At 49.5% G+C, this 22,832-nt stretch overlaps 1 protein-coding gene across 4 annotated transcripts in view; it reads right to left on the bottom strand.

The window, feature by feature from the left end:
• Positions 1-22,832, bottom strand: part of PTK7 (protein tyrosine kinase 7 (inactive)) — a 303,844-nt gene that overhangs the window by 188,699 nt on the left and 92,313 nt on the right. For all 4 annotated transcript variants that reach the window (XM_029592810.1, XM_029592811.1, XM_029592812.1 and 1 more), the window contains exons 2-3: positions 19,676-19,969; positions 5,292-5,394 (exon numbers count right to left, since the gene is read on the bottom strand). In XM_029592810.1, coding sequence (XP_029448670.1) covers positions 5,292-5,394; positions 19,676-19,969 — 397 coding nt within the window. The remainder of the gene's footprint in view (positions 1-5,291; positions 5,395-19,675; positions 19,970-22,832) is intronic.

Genomic DNA, 22,832 nt, shown 5'->3' with positions numbered 1-22,832 from the left:
GTGTGTAAATGTGTAATTAAGAGCCTATATAAGAGAGTGAGAAAAAACATGGGTATATGTGAGTACTGAGAGCATGTGTGCATAGGTGTGTCATTGAGAGCCAGTGTGAGAGAGAGCGCTGGTATGTGACAGAGAGGAGAAAGTTCCAAGCAAACCACCCCACCTCCTGCTAATTCAGAACAATCTCAGGACACCTGGATATCAAACGTTACCAGGTATGCAGAGCAAAAAAATTTTTGTATCCTTATTATTTTTCATTACTGGGTCTTTGTGTCTGCTATTTTGAAATATTTTGTTGGTATCTGGAAATGTTTTATATGTGTTTTTAATTATTGGATATTCCACTCATTAGCTGTTTCGAAATATGTTCTTTTTGTTAGTACAGTTTTACTGCTGATGATTTTATATTTCTTGATTTGTTTTATAAGGATGTGTGATGTTTCTTTTTTCCTTTGTTACACTGCATACAGAGACTCTGGCTTGTTGCAGTTTCCAATTCAGTTTTTTCTGCATGCTTCTTGTTATGCGTTTTGGTCTCTTTATTCTATGTTAGGTGAGGGACAGCACGTGATTCAGGTGAGGTTTTCTGCTGGCGTGTAGTTTCTGTGTAGGACTCTATAGCAGCCTGACTTGGTCCGTTTTCCTAATAGGAGATGTATTGGTGTCTTAAGGCCTGGTGTAATATTTTCAGAGACTTATTGTACTTTAAAAGTGTGATCTTACATAAAATGCACACATTTACTTATATTTAGTTTTAAACATATTGTATGGCTCTCATGGAATTACATTTTAAAATATGTGGCGTTTATGGCTCTCAGCCAAAAAGGTTCCTGACCCCTGGTTTACCCAGACTGTGCAATTCAGTCCTTGTTGGTTGTTGACTGAATATAAATTCTCTTATTTTCATTCCCCCCTGTCGTTGAAGCAGAGATAACGCTGAAGCAGAGATTTATGCTGGATATGCATTGAAAGTGAAGTATCAGGCTTAATTGGTTTGGGGTAGTAACCGCCGCAACAAGCAAGCTACTCCCATGCTAATTTGTTTACCCGGACTGTGCTACCTTGTTGGTTGTTGCCTGAATGCAAATCCTCTTTTCCACATTTCCTCTTGCTGTTGGAGCATAGAGCAATGTTGGAGTCGCATTAACCGTGTGAACATTTATTGAATAAGGGTATTAATCACCAGGTAGTAGCTGTCATTCCTGCAAGCCACCCCCCATACCTCTTCTCTTCACTCCCATCCTCCAGGCTTTATGGATCCACAGTGTTTATCCCACGCCCCTTTGAAATCCTTCACAGTTTTGGTCTTTACCACTTCCTCCGGAAGGGTGTTCCAGGCATCCACCACCCTCTCCGTGAAGAAAAACTTCCTGACACTGGTTCTGAGTCTTCCTCCCTGGAGTTTTAAATCATGACCCCTGGTTCTGCTGATTTTTTTCCAACGGAAAAGGTTTGTCATTGCCTTTGGATCATTAAAACCTTTCAAGTATCTGAACTTCTGTATCATATCAGCCCTGCTCCTCCTGTCCTCCAGGGTATATATATTTAGATTCTTCAATCTCTCCTCATAAGTCATTCCATGAAGACCCTCCACCTTTTTGGTCGCCCTTCTCTGAACTGCCTCCATCCTGTCTCTGTCCCTTCGGAGATACGGTCTCCAGAACTGAGCACAATACTCCAGATGAGGCCTCACCAAGGACCTGTACAAGGGGATAATCACTTCCCTTTTCTTACTCGATATTCCTCTCTCTATGGAGCCCAGCATTCTTCTGGCTTTAGCTATCGCCTTGTCACACTGTTTCGCCGACTTCAGATCATTAGACACTATCACCCCAAGGTCTTTCTCCTGCTCCATGCACATCAGCCATTCACCCCCCATCGAATACATTTCTTTCAGTTTCCTCACCCCATATGCATGACTCTGCACTTCTTGGCATTGAATCTCAGCTGCCATAACTTTGACTAGTCTTCCAGCTTCCTTAAATCCAGTCTCATTTTCACCACTCCTTCCAGCATGTCCACTTTGTTGCAGATCTTAGTATCATCCGCAAATAGACAAATAAACAAACCTTACCTTCTATCCTGTCCAGGATGTCGGAGTGCCGCCGATCCTTGCGGCACTCCGCTGATCACCGCTCTCTCTTTAGAGTAAGTTCCATTTACCATCACACATTGTCTTCTGTCCTTCAACCAGTTTGCTATCCAGGCCACCATCTTGGCACTCACTCCCACGCTTCTTGTTTTATTCACAAGCCTCCTGTGCGGGACCGTATCAAAAGCATTGCTAAAATCCAAGTAGATGACATACAGCGCTCTTCCTCGATCCAATTCCTTAGTCACCCAATCAAAAAAGTCGATCAGATTTGTCTGACAGGACCTTCCCTTGGTGAAACCATGCTGCCTCTGGTCCATCAATTCTGCTGCTTGTAGACAGTTCACTATTCTTTCCTTCAGCAGCGACTCCAATACTTTTCCCACCACCGAGGTGAGGCTAACTAACCTGTAGTTTCCAGCCTCCTCTCTGCTCCCACTCTTGTGTAGCAGGACCACTGTTGCTCTTCTCCAATCACTTGGCACCACTCCCGTTTCCAGGGATCTATTGAACAGGTGACACAGCAGAGCTAACAGCACATCTCTGAGCTCCCTCAGTATCCTAGGATGAACCTCACCAGGTCCCATGGCTTTGTCCACCTTCAGTTTTCCTAGCTCTTCCCGTACATTCTCTACCCTAAACTGAGTTTCATCCATTCCACTCCCCTCCAGTGTCTTAACTAGCGACGGTCCTTCTCCTGGGTCTTCTTTAGTGAACACCAAACTGACCATTTAGTTAGTTTTCCTGAAGTCTAATATCCTCGCCTATGAATGAGTCTTCATCATGACTGACCACTACAACATCAGAGATACTAACCCAGTTGGTAAGCATCAAGTCCAGTATCGACCCCTCCCATGTGTGTTCCATTGCCAATTGACAGAACAAATGTACTTACAGAGACTTCAGGATTTCCTTGCTTCTAGAAGCCACTGCAGCCAGGACGACCCAATCAACAGCTGGCAGACTGAAATCCAGTAGCTACAGCACCTCCATTTTCCTTAAACAGGTTTAAATAACTCTGAAAGCTCAACAATGCTTTGCGCATAAGCAAATTAAAACTGGCAGAAGACCTCTACCAGAACCAGAAATGCCTCCTCAGTGCAAGTGCCTCTCTGAACTTCCACTGGACAGGGAACCACTAGTGGTAGTTGAGGAGGGGTTTCTCCTGTCTCTCCCACCGTTGCTGCAGTCACTGCTAGGGAATCTAAAATGGCCGCTATTCCTGTGTTGACAGGGAAAGCCTCAGCACTAGACTCAGTCACCTGCTAGGCTCGTTTAGCTGTTGGTCCAGCGCTGGGCTGCCCTGAAATGCCTTCCTCACCAGGGATGAACACAGAATACAAGCCGTCTGAATTTAGGCGCAATCGCGATTATGCACACGAACAGCACAGTCTGCCTCGCACCACTGCCATGCGGCCCTAGCAGTTCACCACTATCGTCACCCCGTGTACCTGAACCTCGGGAAACCCCCAGGTGACCAGTCTCGACAGGCACAATGGTTCCACTGCCTCCAGTTTGCTCTTGCTTGCTTTTTTTTTTTTAACAAGCCTTAAAACTGCATCCATTGCTGTAACTAGCCCTGGAACAGAAATTCAATACTTCCCTGCTCAGATGGGATCTGAAATGCAGAGCTGCCAGAGGAACCAATGCTGCTTTGAGAGGGATGAGGGTTGTGGACCACCCACAGAAACGCAGTGCAAGCTGCCATCAAGGGTCACCACTCCCTGCTCGTCCGCCTCAAACCAGGGGGTTGGCCCCACCAAGACACCCCCCACCCCATGCTTTCCGCCATACTATTTTCATTATGCTTTCTATCACTTCATCATTATGGCAATCACAATGATGTTAGAACCTTGCATATTATTATCCTCACTACATTAGATAATTTTATATTTTCATGATCTCATATCTCCATGCTATAGATATTTTATTACTTTTCTTGTTGTATATATAATTTATTCTTAATGTTAATTGCATGCGTTGCACCAATTCGCACTCTATGCCCTTGCCTTGTTAATCCCCTTCCTGTTCTTCCTACCCTCACTGTTTCGCTGTATTTCTCTCTCAGTTTCATGTAAACCGATATGATGTATCCACGAATGTCGGTATAGAAAAGTTGTTAAATAAATAAATAAAATAAGACCTAAGAACCTCCTAGGAGGAACTGGAGATCTCTCTTCTCTTTTTCTTCTATATTTCTTTTTATATACTCCAGACTGCAAGTTTTACACATCTACCATCTGCTGGAGACAGAGAAATACTGATGGACTGCAGGGGGCACACTGGGTTATGTACAGTGTCAGTGAGACTCTTTCTGTCTCCATCTACTGGCAGGAAAGCATAGCCCTGGAGTCTGGACTGATCTGGGTACGTACACAAAACCCCCAATTCTCCTCAGCACACCCTTGTTGATTTCAACCATTTTTAGGCATTCTTCCACAAAGTAACCAAGAACATCTTATGTGTGTACACTGTCCATCTGTCTGTCTGTGATTACAGCAGACTGAGGGGCAGGAATGGACTACCACGTCCTCTAATTGATGGTTGTTAGTGGGGTGAAAGCGATGCAGGAAAGTTAGAAAGCTATGCATTCTGACTGGCAGCAGGAGCGGCCCCACCATCACAGCAGCAAGGACACTCCATGCTGCAGGGGAAATGCCGCTACATCATGGTCGCACAGCAAAACATGCGCCATGAGGACAACAGCACCGGCACACTCTCGGCAGAATGGACCAGACAGAGCACAAGGGGAAAAGGAGTGGGAGAACGTCAACTGCCTTGTCTTAATAAATGAAATTCCCCAAGTCTCTTTTGTCCTGCAAAGTTTAAAACAGGTTTCAGCAGGCACGTCTCTGATTTTTGCTTTTGTTCTATGAATATTTTTAGTTTAAACTTTTTCTTTTGGTTAATGTCTATCTGTATCAAACGTATTTCAGGGACTGAGCATTTTTGTGTGTTTCATTGTTGGATATTTTGTTATCCTTTGAATTTCTTAGTATTATTTTCCTTCTACAGAATTTTTAATAAACAGATTAACTAGATTGCAAACGTCAGAGGGAAAGGACTGGCTGGTATACGTATCTATACAGAGCAAACTCCATCTACAGGCACTACAGAAAGGATTAACAGCAGTAATCCAAGCAGAAACATTCAAAAGGAAAGACCACCTGAAACTTGGTAACCCTTGTAGTCTGCTTACCGCGGATGGCCATCGATGTGGCAGCGCAGAGTGACAGGGACAGTGCTCTGCACTTCAGCAATGGTGGCAGGATCCTTCAGCACAACTGCACCACTTTCTATCCCTGGAAAACCAAGACAAGAGAAGACAATCCTCAGCTTTAGGATAAAATAAGAAAACCAATACGTCAACCATGCCCCCATCTCACCGCCAAGTATCAGAAATGGGGGAGGGCGAGTGACTGACAAAGCTGCAGTACTTCTCAACCCTCCCCCTCTCCCATCCCCTATAGCTCTGGCAGGAGGGAAGAGGGCACAGCACTATATATCTTACAGTCAGTGACACGTTCTCTGCCTCTCCTCTGTATCATTGGGGGGTATGCACTAAAACTTAAGGTCAGTGACACACTCGCCAATCAACCGAGATTCTGCATCCCCCACATCCAGACGATAGTGCCTTGCAAATGTATGCAGTGACTTCCAAGTTGCTGCCCTACAATTTTCCTGCAGCAAAAACAACTGAGCCTCCACCCATGAGGCCGCCTAAGAACATGTAGTGTGCACCCGCAAACCTTCAGGCACTTGACGCTCCTTGAGAATGTACGTCAACCCAATGGCCTCCTTGAGCCACCTCGCAATGGTAGCCTTGGAAGCCTGGGTCAGACTTCCTAAACACATTTGTTACCTTGAGTTATCTCGTGAGAAAATCTCAATTTAATAAAGGCTATTGCTGCGGTTCAATCAAGGTCAAAACCAAAATATACCGCACTACACTAACTTCACAATATCAAAACACAATGTTGATCACAAACTTTATTGATCGGTTGTTCCATTTAAAAAAAAAAAAAAAAAAAAAGATATTTTTCTAAAAAATGAACATTTCACTAGAGTTTTTTGAAAAAAAAAAGATTGAATATTTTTAATAAATTGCATATCTGCTGCTAAATCTTCAGTGAAGTTGACTGTCGATTTGGTATCTGAAGTCTTTTCTTCCCAAATATTTATTTAAGAGTGATCAACATTGTATTTTGATATTGTGCAGTATATTTTGGTTTTGACCTTCAGATATCGCAACAAAGCCCTGCGGATGTCCTTAAGCTCCCACGCATGAGGCACAGAAGAGTCCAACTCTGGGAATGCCAGAAGCTCCACCGACTGATTCACATGAAACGCCGATACTACCTTCGGAAAAATGAGAGTACCATCTGCAAGGACACTGAGTCCACAATCTGCAGAAACGGATCACAGCAAGACAAAGCTTGCAACTCGGCGATTCTCCTAGCTGAACAAATGGCCACTAGAAAAACAACCTTTAGGGTCAAATTATTAAGCGTCGCTCTCTGAAGAGGTTCAAAAGGCATCTCGCACAAGCCTCTGAGAACCAGATTAAGATTCCAGGATGGAGAAACTCTCCTCAGAGGGTGTAAATTCTTAGGGGCCCCCCCCCCCTGGAGAAATCTAACCACATCAGGATGAGAAGATTTATTTATTTATTTATTTTAAAAATGTTTATATACCGCTTTTACAATTCAAAAGAATTAATCAAAACGGTTTACAACCAAACATACATAATGAATTAAATTTAAAAATAAGTCAAATTAAAACTAACATTTAAAAATAATAACACAATATACAATCATGTCCAACGACTTTTAAACAAAAAGTAAAATTGGGTTGAGTGGATGAAAATTATTTCTTATGGGTAGTAGATAGTGACTTGTAACAGATAAGTGGATGTTGATTTTATGAGTTAGAGAATAATGTGTAAGCTTTCTGAAATAAGTAAGTTTTCAGTGATTTTTTGAACTGTTGTGTGGAAGAGGTAAGACGGAGGAAGTCTGGAAGAGAATTCCATAAAACAGGACCTGCTACTGAAAAAGCTCTTTTTCTAGTTAGTTCATGTTTTGCCAATTTGACAGTGGGTATGTCTAATAGATTTTTGGAGAGAGATTTCTGGAGGGTTTGTATATACGGAGATTAGTGCATAGCCAAGTAGAGGAGGTATTATAAATAAGAGAATGAATAATTGATAGTACTTTGAATTGAATTCGGTATTTAATTGGCAACCAATGAAGGGAAAGTAAGACAGGTGTTATATGAGTTCGACGCGAGGTACCTACGAGCAGCCGAGCGGCAGAGTTCTGAATTAATTGCAGAGGGTATAAAGCAGAGTCAGATAATCCTAAGAATAAGGCATTACAATAATCCATACCCGAAAAAATTAGGGACTGCAAGACAGTACGATAATCTTTGAGAAAAAGAAGAGGTCGGATTCTTTTCAATAAAAGTAATTTATAAAAAGATTTTTTTGTAATTTTAGAAATATGATTGACCATAGAAAGGTTGGAATTAATTGTAATACCCAGGCTAATAGAGGAGATACTAATAGGGATTAGAATGCCTTTGAAATTTAAATGAGGAGGCGGCCCTATAGTGGATTCTGAAATAGATGAGAGATGAGTAATCGTGGTTTTTGAGGGGTTCAATTTTAAGCGGTTGTGATCTAGCCATGTATTAATAGTAGATAGAACCAAGGATATTAAAGAAAAAGTTTCTGACCATGAATTTTTATAGGGGACGAGCAACTGAATGTCTGCATAAATTCGAAAATAAACGTTTAAAGTTGTAAGAATGTGACAGAGAGGAAGCAAATATATTAAAAAGTATTGGAGATAGCGATGAACCTTGTGGAACACCAGTAGAAGAAATGTATGAGTCTGAGCAATGGTTATTAACTTGTACGTGTAAATGACGGTTAGTTAAAAATGATCGAAACCAAGACAGAACCGTAGATTGAATGCCTATGGACTGTAAACCTGATAAAAGTATTTGATGATTCAGGGTATCGAACGCAGCGGAAATATCTAAAGAAATGAGAATATAATCTGTGTATGCGTCGAACCCACGAAAAACTGTATCAAAGCAGGATAGTAATAAAGTTTCTGTCGAGTGGCCTTTCCTAAAGCCGTGCTGGCCTGCATGCAAAAGGTAGTGTGCAACCTACCTCGCAGGCGAGCCAGAACCACTACCTGGACCCTAAGAGAGTTTAAAGCCAAGTCCTTGACCAGGTGTTCCTGAGAAAGGATAAAATCTGAGATACCGAAGACCTTAAGGCCTGCACTTCATTAGCTATACACCAGGACTCAAATATCTTCCAGACCCTCACATATGACAACGAAGTATGCTTCTGCCTAGCTTGAAGAGTAGCAAAGACTACCTCTGGGTACCCTCTGCGTCTCAAACGCCACCTCTCAAAAGCCAAGCCACTAGACAAAAGTGAGCAGCTTGGTCTGAAAATATGGGGCCCTGCCAAAGGCCAGGAAGATGGCTGAAACGTAACAGGCCATCCACTGAAAAGTTGATTAGATCCGTGAACCACAGCTGGTGCGGCCACTCCAGGGCTACCAACATCACCTTGCCCAGGTATCTCTCTATCTAACACAACACTTTCCCTACAAGCGGCTAAGGGAGAAATACGTAAAGCAGAATCTCCCGAGGCCAAGCTAGCACCAGGGCGTCGACTCCCTCGGCTCCGTACTTTTATCTTTGACTGAAAAACCGAACCGCCTTTGCATTGAGATGAATCACCATTAGATGGGGGCAGCCCCATCTCTTGCGGATGAGTTGCATCACTGTCTCTGACAGCTCCCACTGCCCCGGATCTAGAAAACCGCGACTCAGAAAATCCGTCTGGACGTTTTCAACCTCTGCAATATGTGAGGCCACTATCTGCTCCAAGTGTTGCTCCGCTCAAAGGATTAGCACCTGAGCCTCCTGGGCCACCACTCGATTGATGTAGGCAATGGCCGTTGCATTGTCTGACAAGACCCTCACCGAACGACCTCATATCAAAGGCAGAAATGCAAGTAATACTAGACACACTACTCTGGTCTCTAACGATTGATAGACCAAAACGCTTCCTTCACAGACCAAGTGACCTGGGCCTGTTGCTGCTGACATACTACTCCCCATCCAGAGAGACTGGAATCAGTAATAAGAATCACCCAATCTGGGTCCTCCAGATCGACACCAACTAGATTGGATGTTAGCAGCCACCAAGACAGTCCCTGTGCAGAATTCTCAAGAGATATGGGTAGATGGAACTCCTCTGAGAAGGTCTCATATGTGCAAACGTCCACGGCACTAACTCCAGCGTTGAAGCCATTGAACCTATAAATAATCTCAAACTCTGGATATCGGTAACTCCAACAAGCTCCGGTCTTGACTCTGCAACTTGCAAACCCACTCCTCCGTGAGATTAACCTTGCCTATCTGCATGCCAAACCAAGCTCCCAAATACTCAAGGTTCTGAGACAGAACAAAGTCAATCTTTGCTAAATTCACCACCCAGCCTAAAGATTGCAGAGTATCTATTACCTTCTGCAGTGAACAATGAAGTGAACGATGACAAACATCCTCCAACTTTGCCCAGATGAGCCAGTCATCCAGATAAGGGTGCACCAGCACTCCCTCTTGCCTTAATGTCGCCGCAACCACCACCATTACGCCTTGGTGAATGTGCAGGGTGCCGTGGCCAATCCAAAGAGCCCAAAACTGGAAATGCTGCCCCAGCACCATGAACTGCAAAAACCTCTGATGATCCAGGCAAATGGGAATGTGCAGGTACGCCTCCATTAGATCCAAAGAAGCCAAAAACCCTTCCTTGCGGACTGCCACAATTACCGACCTCAGGGTCTCCAGCCGGAACTTCGGGACCTTCAGCCCACATTCACCCTCTAAGTCCAGAATCGGACGGAAAGTGCCTTCTTTCTTTGCAACGGCGAAGTAAATGGAATACCTTCCCTTGCCTCGCTCACCCTGGGGAACTGGAATCACTGCCCCTAACATCCGCAACCGGACTAACGTCTCTCGCACTGCCCGTTGCTTTTCCAATGACCTGCAGGGGGAGTCACGAATGGGCCGAGCAAATTCTAACGTGTAACCTTCTCTTACTACGCTGAGGACCCATTGATCCTGAGTTATCTTGGCCCACTCCCTGTAAAACCGTGTTATAAATGGAACGGCGAAGTGGACCAGACTCGCCTCATCGTGACGATTTGGCCCCTGTAGAGCCATCTCCTGTGGAAGCTCTAAAGGGCCTCTGGCTTCCTTGAAAGGACTGCCCCCAGGACTGACCTCAGAGACAGAATTGCTTCTGCAAAGCTGAAGCTCCCCTCGCAGGACAAGACCGCCTAATGTCACGAAAACGCGACTGAGCCTGAAAAAAATGCTTGCTCTTAGGTTTGTCCTCCGGCAACTTATGCACCTTATTCTCTCCCAGATCTTTCATCAACTGCTCCAGGTCCTCTCCAAACAAAAGGCGTCCCTTAAAGGGCAAAGAACCCAACTGGGATTTAGAGGACACATCCGCTGACCAGTTACGCAGCCACAACAACTGCCTGGCTGACACCGCAAATCCCATAATGCGAAACAAAGTTCTCAACAAGTCATACAAGGCATCCGCAATGTATGCCACCATCGTCTCTAAGCACTCAGCTTTACCTGCCTCATCACCAGAATCCCCCTGCCCATTCTGAAGTTGCTGTACCCAATGCAGGCAAGCCCTTTGCATGAAGCTGGAGCAAATGGACGCCCGCAAGCTCAAGGCAGACACCTCAAAAATCCTCTTCAGATGAATCTCCAGCTTCCTATCCTGGATATCCTTAAAAGCTGCAGAACCCACGATCGGGATAGTTTTCTTTGTGACTGCCGACACTGCAGCATCCACTTTTGGAAGAGAAAACAACTCCAGCATCTGTTCAGGCAAAGGTTAAAGCTTCGACATCACCCCTCCCGCTCTTAAGCCAGCATCGGGAGCCCCCCATTTCCAATCCACCAGATTCTTCACCTACTTATGATAGGGAAAGGCCCTTGTGGGACCCCTAAGCCCATCCAGGACTGGGTACACCCCTTCCATGTCCGAGTCTTCTTGCGTAACCTTCAGCCCAAGCTCCCCTAGAACCTGAGGAATCAAAGGGTCCAATTCCTCCCTATGGAACAAGCGGAATACCTTGGGGTCAGCCCCTTCAGAAATCGGGACTTCTTCTGGAACATCCCTCGGAACCATGCCAGCCGCTTCAGCATCAACACCCTGGGTTCTGCGACACCACCACCTCTGGAGCTCCAGGGGTTCCCGCTGACTCAAACGACTCATCTGAGTAGAAAAGGTATGGAGGTGGCTTGCGGGAATGACGCTACTACCTGGTGATTAATACCCTTATTCAATAAACGTTCACACGGTTAATGTGACTCCAACATTGCTCTATGCTTCAATGGCAAGAGGAAATGTGGAAAAGAGGATTTGCATTCAGGCAACAACCAACAAGGTAGCACAGTCTGGGTAAACAAATAAGCGTGGGAGTAGCTTGCTTGTTGTGGCAGTTACTAGCCTGAACCAATTAAGCCGGTTACTTCACTTGGAAAGCATAACCAGCGCAGCTGACTGCGTCAACGGCAGGGGGTGGAATGAAGAAATAGGATTTACATCTAGCTAACATCTAACAAGGCACTGATCTGACCAGTATGAGTATACAAACATCGGGGTAACTTGCTCGATACGACGGATACTACCCTCAAACATTAAGCCTTATACTTCACTTTGATACAGCTCCAACACTGCTCTCTGCATCAATGGCAGGGGTGGAAGGAAATCAGAATCAACAAGCTACCAAAAGAAAATTAGGTCTTACCTTTGTTAATTTTCGTTCCTGTAGTACCACGGATCAGTCCAGACTCCTGGGTTTTGCCCCCCCTCTAGCAGATGGAGACAGAAGTTTACAAAACAAACTCCCCCTATATCTAGGCTGGTGCCACCTACAGTCTGGCAGTCTTACTTAATGTCAAAGCAGATGAAGCCCAATACCATTACAAAGGAACTATATACAGTAACCTAACAACCAAAACTACAGGCTCAACAACACCCCCAAATGGGACCAGAACCCGCCAACGATAACGAACAGAGAGAAAAGACTCGGCAGAGACAGGGAGACATCCCCTCCAGCATACCGGACTCTCCCTTCACGCAGCAGAACGAACGGGTGGGACTCTGGACTGATCCGTGTACTACAGGAACGAAAATTAACAAAAGGTAAGACCTAATTTTCTTTTCCCTGTACGTACCCGGATCAGTCCAGACTCCTGGGATGTACCAGAGCTACCTTAAATAGGGTGGGAACTGGAGAGTCCCGCTCTTAACACCCCAGCCCCGAAACTGCCGCCGTCCGGATCATGAACATCCAGGCGATAATGACGAGCAAAGGTATGCAACGATTTCCAGGTTGCTGCCCGACATATCTCAGCCGAAGAAACCTGACTACACTCTGCCCAGGAGGCAGCCTGTGACCGCGTGGAATGGGCCTTTAGCCCCGCCGGAGCAGACTTGCCCTGCATAAGGTATGCCGAACTAATAGCCTCCTTCAACTAACGGGCAATGGTAGTCTTGGACGCCGCCTGACCACGCCGTGGACCACCCCACAGCACAAAGAGATGGTCAGACATCCGAAAGGCATTTGTCACCTCCAGATAACACAACAGTGCCCTTTTCACGTCCAGCCAACGTAAATCCCGATGAGAAGGATTCGACGTATCCGACAGCGGAAACGAAGGCAAGTCCACCGTCTGATTCAGGTGAAACGCAGATACCACCTTAGGTAAGAAGGAAGGCACAGTACGGAGGGAAACCCCCGCGTCCGTGATCCTCAAAAAAGGCTCCCGACAAGACAAAGCTTGAAGCTCTGACACTCTTCTTGCCGAGACAATCGCCACCAGGAAAACCACCTTCAAAGTCAGATCCTTCACGGTAGCCTTGCGGAGCGGCTCGAAGGGAGCGGCACACAACGCCTTGAGTACCAAATTCAGATTCCAGGACGGACAAGGGGAACGAAACGGAGGCCGCAAATGATTAGCCCCTCGGAGAAAACGAACGACATCCGGATGCGAAGACAAGGACACCCCTTGAATTGGACCCCGTAATAACGCTAGGGCCGCTACCTGCACCCGAAGAGAACTGCAAGACAAGCCCTTGGCCAAACCATCCTGGAGAAACCACGCGGTCCTCCGGCACAGAGGACCGCGTGGGTCGGAGATCCTGCGCAAGACACCACGTCTCAAAGACCTTCCAAACCCGTACATACGCTAAGGACGTGGACGCCTTCCGAGACCATAATAGTGTCGCAATCACGGCATCCGAATAGCCCCGTGCCTTCAGCCTACGCCTCTCAAAAGCCATGCCGCTAGACAAAAGCATTCTACCTGGTCGAAACAAACGGGACCCTGATGGAGGAGATCTGGCAGATATGGAAAACGGAGCGGAACCTCCAACGCCAGGTTCTGTAGATCCGCGAACCACGGGCGCCGCGGCCACTCGGGAGCGACGAGCACCATGGGCGATGGATGAAGTTCTATGCGACGTAACGTCCGCCCGATGAGCGGCCACGGAGGGAAGGCATAGAGGAGTCCCTCCATCGGCCACGGTAGCGCCAAAGCATCGACACCTTCCGTCCCCGTCGGCGAGCAAAGAATCGTGGGGCCTTGGCATTTTTGAAAGTCGCCATCAGATCGAGAACAGGCTTCCCCCCACCTGGCACAGATCAGCTGGAACGCCACGTCCGCCAGCTCCCACTCGCCGGGATCCAGCCGATTGCGACTGAGAAAATCCGCTTGAACGTTTTCTACTCCTGCTATGTGCGACGCCGCTATGCACTGAAGGTGGCGCTCGGCCCAGGCCATCAGCTGCCGCGCCTCGACGGCCACCGGGTGACTCCTGGTGCCGCCTTGACGGTTGATGTAGGCTACTGCCGTCGCATTGTCCGAGAGGACCCGGACCGCCTTGCCTCGCACCAGCAGAAGGAGCTCCCGCAGAGCCAACCGAACCGCCCTGGTCTCCAGCTGATTGATGGACCACGAGGCTTCCTTCGGGGACCACGTGCCCTGTACCGACCTCCGAAGACACACCGCGCCCCATCCATACAGGCTGGCATCCGTGGTGACCACTGTCCAGGAGGGAACCGCCAACGAAATTCCACAGGTTAAATTGCCTGGACAAAGCCACCAGGCCATGCTGGAACGCGCCACTCGAGGTAGCGGTAACGGGATATGGAACTCCTCCGACACCGGATTCCAACGGGAGAGCAACGCCAACTGCAAGGGTCGCATATGCGCGAAGGCCCAGGGAACTAATTCCCGCGTAGACGTCATCGACCCCACCATTTGCAGATAATCCCAGACTACCGGCATGGGATTGGCTAACAGCCGCCTGGCTTGAATCTGCAACTGGTCCGCGCGCTCCCTTGTGAGGTACACCATGCCCTTCCGAGTGTCGAACAAAGCTCCCAAAAACTCCAGAGATTGAGATGGCACCAGCTGACTTTTGGCCAGATTGATCACCCAGCCGAGCCGTTGTAACAATTCAACTACCCGCTGAACTGCAATCTGACAGAGGTGTTCGGATTTCGCCCTGATTAGCCAATCGTCCAGATACGAATGGACCAGCAACCCTTCCTTTCGAAGATGAGCGGCCACCACCACCATGATCTTGGTGAACGTCCGTGGAGCTGTAGCCAGCCCGAACGGGAGCGCTTGAAACTGGAAATGCTGTCCCAACACTGCGAACCTGAGGTAACGCTGGTGATCTGCGCGGATGCCGATATGCAGATACGCTTCCGCAAGATCCAAGGACGCGAGAAACTCCCCTTGCCTCACCGAAGCAATGACCGACCGCAAGGTCTCCATCCGAAACCTCGGGACCCGCAGGCATTTGTTGACTCCTTTGAGGTCGAGTATCGGACGAAACGTGCCCTCTTTCTTTGGCACCAGAAAATAAATGGAGTACCTTCCGCTGCGAACCTCTGGGGACGGCACCGGCACGATCGCGCCTAGCTCCTGTAGATGTCGAATCGTTCCCCGCAGCGCTCGCCGCTTGTCGGAAAAACCGCACGGCGACACCATGAAACACGGAAGGGGTCTCTGTACAAAATCTAAAGCGTAACCTTGACCTATCACCTCCAGGACCCACTGGTCTGAGGTGAATCTGGCCCACTCCCCGACGAACCGCATCAACCTGCCGCCGATCACCGGAGAGCGAGCCGGCAGCCCATCATTGGGAAGGATTGCCAACCGGTGCTCCCGCACCAGCCCCTGGTCTGCCAAATCGGCGCCCGCAAAAGGACTGCACATACGATTGCTGCCTAGTCACGCTGTGTCGAAAAGAGGAAGCTGACCCTCTGGCATTACGAGGCTTACGACAACCTCGGAAACGGAACCTCGAGGCCGGAGCCCCTCTAGGCCGCGGCCTGTCCTCCGGCAGACGATGAACCTTATTCTCGCCTAAAGACTCAATCAGATCCTCTAGCTCCTTACCGAAAAGCAACTTTCCCTTAAACGGTAGCGAACCCAACCGAGCCTTCAACGAAACGTCCGCCGCCCAATGCCGCAGCCAGAGCTACCTCCGCGCCGACACCGCTGACACCATCGCACGCGCCGAGGTACGAAGCAAATCGTAGAAGGCGTCCGCGCTATACGCAATCACCGCCTCTAAGCGGGTCGCCTGCAGCGCCTCCTCCTGCGAGTGAGCCTCATTAGCGGACAATTGCTGGGCCCAACGAAGGCCAGCCCGAAAGGAAAAATTACTACATATAGCCGCCCGCACTCCCAGGGCGGAGACTTCGAAAATCTTCTTAAGCTGAACCTCCAGCTTACGATCCTGTAGATCCTTAAGAGCTGTCCCCCCGGTTACCGGGATAGTAGTCCTCTTGGTGACAGCCGCCACTGCCGAATCTATCCTCGGCACCTTGAACAGCTCCAGCGCGTCCTCTGTCAAGGGGTAGAGCTTATCCATGGCCTTGGCCACCTTCAGCCCCAAATCTGGGGTGTCCCACTCCTTGAATAACAGATCGGACGCCGAAAAGTGCAATGGAAACGCCATCGGCGGTCCCCGAAGTCCTAACACCACGGGATCCGTGCGCCCGAGCCGCGACTCCTGTTGTGGTAACTCTATAGCCAACTCACCGAGAATGGCCGGAATCAGAGGCGCCAACTCGTCCCGTCGGAACAATCGCACCACCTTGGGGTCGTCCCCGTCCGTCGCGTGGGAACCGCTCGGTCCGATAGCTCCCTGATCTCCTTCCCCGTCAATGCCACGTGGCTGCGACGGAAGATCCAACTCATCCGGATCCCCGGACTCCGATTCCGTCTCGGATTCCCCCCGTGGAGCCCCCAGGCGCAGTGGACGGGCCCCCCCCCCCTGGGGGAGCCGAGGGCGGAACGGGCCGGGCCTGCTTGGTGGGCCCTGGCCCCTTATCAGAGTCCTGAGAGCCCCGCGCCCGCTTCCTGGCCAGACGCCGAGCCCGAAAAGCCTTGTGCATTGTTTACTTACTGTTTAACCTATTACTTGTAAAGCCTTGTGCTAAGTTTTTGTTTAATGTAAACCGAGGTGATGTAGACCTTTACGTACCGCGGTATATAAAAAATCTCCAAATAAATAAATAAATAAGCACAAAATCCGAATTAAAAGAGTCGGATGAGCTAGGATCCGGATCTCTGTCCAGATCGCTATGGTCGGACCGCGGCGATTTGTCCCCCTCGGGGACTACCCGCTGTGGGGACAACGCAGGAGGAAGCCCCTCCTCTCCCCTAGCCGCCGGGAGCGCCGCACCGCCTAGGCTGGCACTAAACAAAATGGCGGGCGCCGCCGCCGACCCCAGCGCATCCAAAATGCCGATCCCCCCCGCACATAAAACGCCCGCAGGAAGGAAGAAGAGAGAGAAACACAGGAAAGTTAAAACTTTTTTTTTTTTTTTTTTTTTTTTTTACCGTTCGCCGTTGGGCTCTGGGTCCACCTGGGGGGAGTGAGCTGGGCTCCCCGGTATCACCCCCAGGGTTCTACACCACTACTAGTGCCGGTAAGGGCCCTCAGCCCACCTTCAGCGACCACAATCCCCGGGGGGACAGTTCCTAAGGGACCTCACCCCTGCCTGGGGAAGATGAGGCAGGACCTGCAGGCACCCAACTGCGGTCTCAGCCTTCCCTAAATACAACACCGTAACCTACCTCCACTAAAACTACAAAATCTATGTATATTTTCTATATTCTTTTTTTTTTTTTTTTTCACTAGGCCTCAGCTCAGACTGTAGGATTTTACACCCTCTCCACCTGCTAGGAGACAGAAGAAGACTGCCAGACTGTAGGTGGCACCAGCCTAGATATAGGCGGAGTTTGTTTTGTAAACTTCTGTCTCCATCTGCTAGAGGGGGGGGGGCAAAACCCAGGAGTCTGGACTGATCCGGGTACGTACAGGGAATAAGGGCCTTGAATTCAGCAGACGGCGTAACAGATAAGTATGAGAAAATAAGTGTGAAAACTTGCTGGGCAGACTGGATGGGCCTATGGTCTTCTTCTCCGTCATTTCTATGTTTCTATGAATAGGACCCCAGCAAACGCTGAACCAAGGAAGGCCTGTTACTGCCGGACTGCCCAGGTCTAGAAGCTAAGCCCAGCCTACTGTGCCAAAAAAGCTTCATGAAGAAGCAAAACAAAATACAACTAGAAAGATCGAGGCGCAGCTGGCAACTGCGTGGACCCAGCAATAGAGGACTTATTCAGAGGGGGATCTGAGGCAGGCTCCTCCCCTGCTCCTCCATCTAGCACGGGCGAACTGGGGAAAATCCCCCCTTCCTCCGTCGCAGAGGAACAGCGGCCGCTGCAAAAGCCTCCACACCTCTTTCTTCGTTTCAATGATGCCAAGGCCACCAATGGTCCCTCTCCCCCCAATATGCAAGCCGCACAGAGCCCGAGACAGCTCAGACATGCTGGCACCGCGCCACACACATGGCACACCAAGCCACGCACCATTATCTAAAAAGCGAAAAAAGGTCCCCTCTGCTGAGACCAAAATGCAGCCATAAGCGGGAGAAGCAAAGGAAGCCCTTTCTCCATTTACCTCCGACGAGGAGAGAGCCATGCGCAAAAAAAACCGAAGCCTCCATCTTGCCTCAGTCCTTGACTTTTTTTTTTTTTTTTTTTAATAAACTTTAATCAAGACTAGCAAAATTCCCCTCTGGATGGAAAACAGAGCTGTGCAGCACCAGATGAGCCAAATTTTAAAAAAGGAGAGGCAAGCTACAGAAAAAGAACCAGCTGCCCTGAGCACATAGCTGCCTGAGCAGCCTCGATAAGGGAGGAACATAAGAACATGCCATACTGGGTCAGACCAAGGGTCCATCAAGCCCAGCATCCTGTTTCCAACAGTGGCCAAACCAGGCCATAAGAACCTGGCAAGTACCCAAAAACTAAGTCTATTCCATGTAACCATTACTAATGGCAGTGGCTATTCTCTAAGTGAACTTAATAGCAGGTAATGGACTTCTCCTCCAAGAACCTATCCAATCCTTTTTTAAACACAGCTATACTAACTGCACTAACCACATCCTCTGGCAAAAAATTCCAGAGTTTAATTGTGCGTTGAGTGAAAAAGAACTTTCTCCGATTAGTTTTAAATGTGCCCCATGCTAACTTCATGGAGTGCCCCCTAGTCTTTCTACTATCCGAAAAAAGGGAGGGATCTGGACCACCAGATTTACACCCCACAGAATAATGGAGCGAGCATACAAAAAGGTCCGTGACCTCCAGCTCGTCCACCTCAACCGAAAGGCAAAGGATCCACCAGGACCGAAAAAACCCTGGGACGAAGGCTCACAAAAATCAAAATACTCTCCAGACTACAAAACTGCAGGGTTTGCACCAACTACCATCTGCTGGAGACAGAAAAATACTGAGGAACTGCAGGTGGCACCAGGGCTTATGTAGCAGTGTCAGTAAAACTTTCCCTGTCTCCATCAGCTGGTAGGGATGCATAAACACAGGAGTCTGGACTGATCCGGGGACGCACACGGAACCTCCCGCAGTCAGGGGGAGGGTTCCCCTCATCCTCCCGCAGGCAGGGGGGAGGGGTCCCCTCCTCCTCCCGCAGTCAGGGGGGAGGGGTCCCCTCCTCCTCCCGCAGTCAGGGGGGAGGTGCCCCTCCTCCTCCCGCAGTCAGGGGGGAGGTGCCCCTCCTCCTCCCGCAGGCAGGGGGGAGGTGCCCCTCCTCCTCCCGCAGGCAGGGGGGAGGGGTCCCCTCATCCTCCCGCAGGCAGGGGGGGAGGGGTCCCCTCATCCTCCCGCAGTCAGGGGGGGAGGGGTCCCCTCATCCTCCCGCAGTCAGGGGGGAGGGGTCCCCTCATCCTCCCGCAGTCAGGGGGGAGGGGTCCCCTCATCCTCCCGCAGTCAGGGGGGAGGGGTCCCCTCATCCTCCCGCAGTCAGGGGGGAGGGGTCCCCTCATCCTCCCGCAGTCAGGGGGGAGGGGTCCCCTCCTCCTCCCGCAGGCAGGGGGAGGTACATTTCTAAGAGTGCAGGTTTGTTTCTGTACTTACACTTTATGTTGAAGGACGCATTTGCTGTATGAGCCTCCTCGCCCGTCATGTTGTTTTTGGCCACGCACTGGAAGTTACCGGTGTCTTGTTTCCAGTCCACAGCTGTAAACTGAAGGTTGCTCCCTTCCTTGAAACGGCGTTCGGTGTCAGTGATGGAAATGCCATTCTGCAGCCATTCAAACTCCACATGAGCAGGGTCTGCCACCTCACAGCGCAGGATGGCGGCACGGCCATTCAAAGCGTCCTGGGAGTATGGCTCCTTGGTGAAGAGGATTGCGCTCCGGATGCAAACACCTGTAAGAGAATGGCATGAAATGAGAGGTCTGAGCTGCAACAAGCAACATCTACTGGGTCAGAGCCAGGGACATGAAATGACGGTCATTCTCCAATAGCAGCGCAATGAAGTCGCAAATGGATCATGTGCACCAGGGAAACAGGCAGGGAGAGAAGAGCTCCTGAAACGGGGAAGCAGTGGTTAAGCACCATCTTCAGCTGAAAAGGGAACAGACAACGGATGAAGAGGAAAGCCCTGGGTCTGCACATGGGAACTCTTATTCTTTGTTTTGCAAGACCACTTACAGAGTATCAAGAAAACAAAACCATTTATATTTCTAATTACAAAAAAAGGGAAGATTTTTTGCTTTCCTTTGTTTTTCCAATGTCTATTTCTAGACTGCCTTCCTTGTACCTAAGCACAATGCAAAGTGATTTACAAACAATAGAATAATCATCAGCACACATCACTAAGCTAACCCCCTAAAAATTCATACAATACACCCTAACCTGGAAAACAGAATTTAAACCAGTGCTACTCTCACAGCTAACTAAACACTAGGGGTGTGCAAAATCATCTCTACAAAATAGACCTTTAATACTAGAATCCCCCACCTATCCATACCACAATACCCTCGGTCCACCTGTCGCCCCTTGCTCTACAGTGAGACCTGCTGCCATCAGCTGGGAGGGGGCACAGTAACACCACACCGGACAGCCGGGACACCAGCAGCCGAGAGTAGAACTCACGCCGGGGACTCGGACGTCTTCTGCCTGGCAGTGCCTTCTCCCTGCAACGTGGCTTTGAATGCAGGTTCCCTGTACGAACCCGAATCAGTCCAGACTCCTGGGTTCATTCCCCCCAGCCAGCAGATGGCGACAGAGAAAACTTCGCTGACACTGCATCATAAACCCCAGTGCCCCCTGCAGTTCCTCAGTATAGATCTGGCTTCAGCAGATGGCACAGGGTGTGAATCCTGCAGTTTTTCTCTGTGCTTTTCAGTAATTTTTTTCCTTTTGAGCCCTCCTCCCTGGGGTTTCTTTTTGGAATCCTAGTGGGTTCTACCCTGTCTGGTTGAGGCGGCCGAGCCGGGGGTTGGTGCCCTTGTGTGTGCTTGGTCTGTGCGCCCGTTGGGTGTAAATCTGGTTGTCCAGATCCCTTCCTGAGGCCGCTGGGTGGCTGCAGGCTCGCTTAACTTTTAGCTCCCTGTCTAGAAGCTTAGCCCTTTTTTCTTAGGGGCTGATTTGTCTTCTTGGGATAAAGTTTTCAGTCAAGGCTGTTTGCAATGGAGCACAGCTCTGCTGTGGGGGCAGCGTCCTCCCCTTAGGTCTGGGTCTGTTCCAGGAGTTAAGGAGTTTACAGGGGCTGCTGTCAGCATTTTTTTGGGAGGTGTTTATTTTGGCTTGGGTTGCGCCTCCTTCCCTCAATGGCTCGGCGTGCCACGCGTGCAGCTCTGTTCTCTTGCATTTACACGGGTTAGCTTTATGTGCAGGGTGCATGGATGGTGGGGAGGGCTCCTCCGATGGCCCCCCACCAGCTAAGCAGCTTCGCATTTCGGGCGCATTTGTGCCGGCTCTGGGCAGGGGCTTGAGTTCTGCCACAATCCCTCCCCCGATCGGCGTCGGAACGGTGGCCATGTTGGATTTCTTGGCAGCAGTTCCTGCACCGTCGGTGGGGATGGGGGAGGGTCCCCCGTGTTTGTCTCCGGCCCAATCTGTTGTGGGGAACAGTCAGGGAGGGTTGGAGGAAATCCTGTTACCGCTGTTTTCTCAACCATGCCCTGCAGGAGTTGGTGCAGGGAGGCCATTTTCTGCTGGGCTTGTGCTTTTGCTCCATGATGCCTATTTGGCCAGGCAGCAAGCGGCTTGGGAGGCTAGTTAGCCACAGCCACTACCAGTTCAGCCCACTGGGGGGGGGTAGGGGGGGTTCCAGTCCGGCAGCTGCATCCAAGAGGAGGTTTCCCTCGGTGCAGAGGTTTCTGGGTCCCCCTCTGTGGGGCTCCTCTGGGGGAGATGAGCTTGAGGAGCCCAATGAGGTCCCCGGGGGCACAGGAGATCTGCCTGGGACTGACCAAGGAGCACTGGTGGGCTTAGTTGATCCGGCAACCAGGGATGTGGGTCAGGTGGATGACCCAGTGGTTTAAATCCATGAGGCGGAGGACCCTAAGGTGGTGCGCCTTTTTAAAAGAGAAGAGCTGGTTTTTCAGGTCCTTGGGGTAAAAATGCCCCAAGAGAACCAGGATTTGGAGGGAGCAGACCCGATTTTGGATGGGTTGTGGGGTCCCCCATCTGCCTTTCCATACCACAAGTCAGTTAGGAAGCTGGTAGAAGCAGAGTGGGGGACTCCTGATTCTGGCTTAAAAGTTAGCAGGTCCATGGGAAAGCTCTATCCCTTGCCGGAGCAGGATTTGGAGTTTTTTTCTGTCCCTAAGGTAGATGCGGCGGTTTAAGTGGTTACTAAGAGAACCACGATTCCGATGATCGGTTCAGTCGCACTGAAGGATGTGCAGGACCGTAAGCTAGAGGTACACCTCAAAAGGATATTTGAGGTTGTGGCCCTGGGCTTGTGTGCGGCTGTTTGTTCCAGTTTTTTGCAGCATGCTTGTCTATGCTGGATGCAGCAGCTCCAGGAAAACTTACCGCGGTCAGGTGAGGACTCGGACACGGCCGAGAGAGTGGAAGCTGCAGTGACTTACAAGGCAGATGCGCTCTATGACCTGGTTCATACCTCGTCAAGAGTTATGGCTTCTGTGGTAGCTGCCAGGAGATTGCTTTGACTACGCAATTGGGCAGAGAACGTTTCTTCCAAAGCGCAGTTAGCTTCCCTGCCTTTTAAGGGTCGCCTCTTGTTTGGGGAGGACCTTGAGCGGTTGATGCAGTTGTT

Source organism: Rhinatrema bivittatum, chromosome 3 (genome assembly GCF_901001135.1).
Source record: "Rhinatrema bivittatum chromosome 3, aRhiBiv1.1, whole genome shotgun sequence".
NCBI lineage: Eukaryota > Metazoa > Chordata > Amphibia > Gymnophiona > Rhinatrematidae > Rhinatrema > Rhinatrema bivittatum.
Note: the sequence above shows the minus strand (reverse complement) of the source record. Positions and strands in the feature narration are given on the sequence as shown.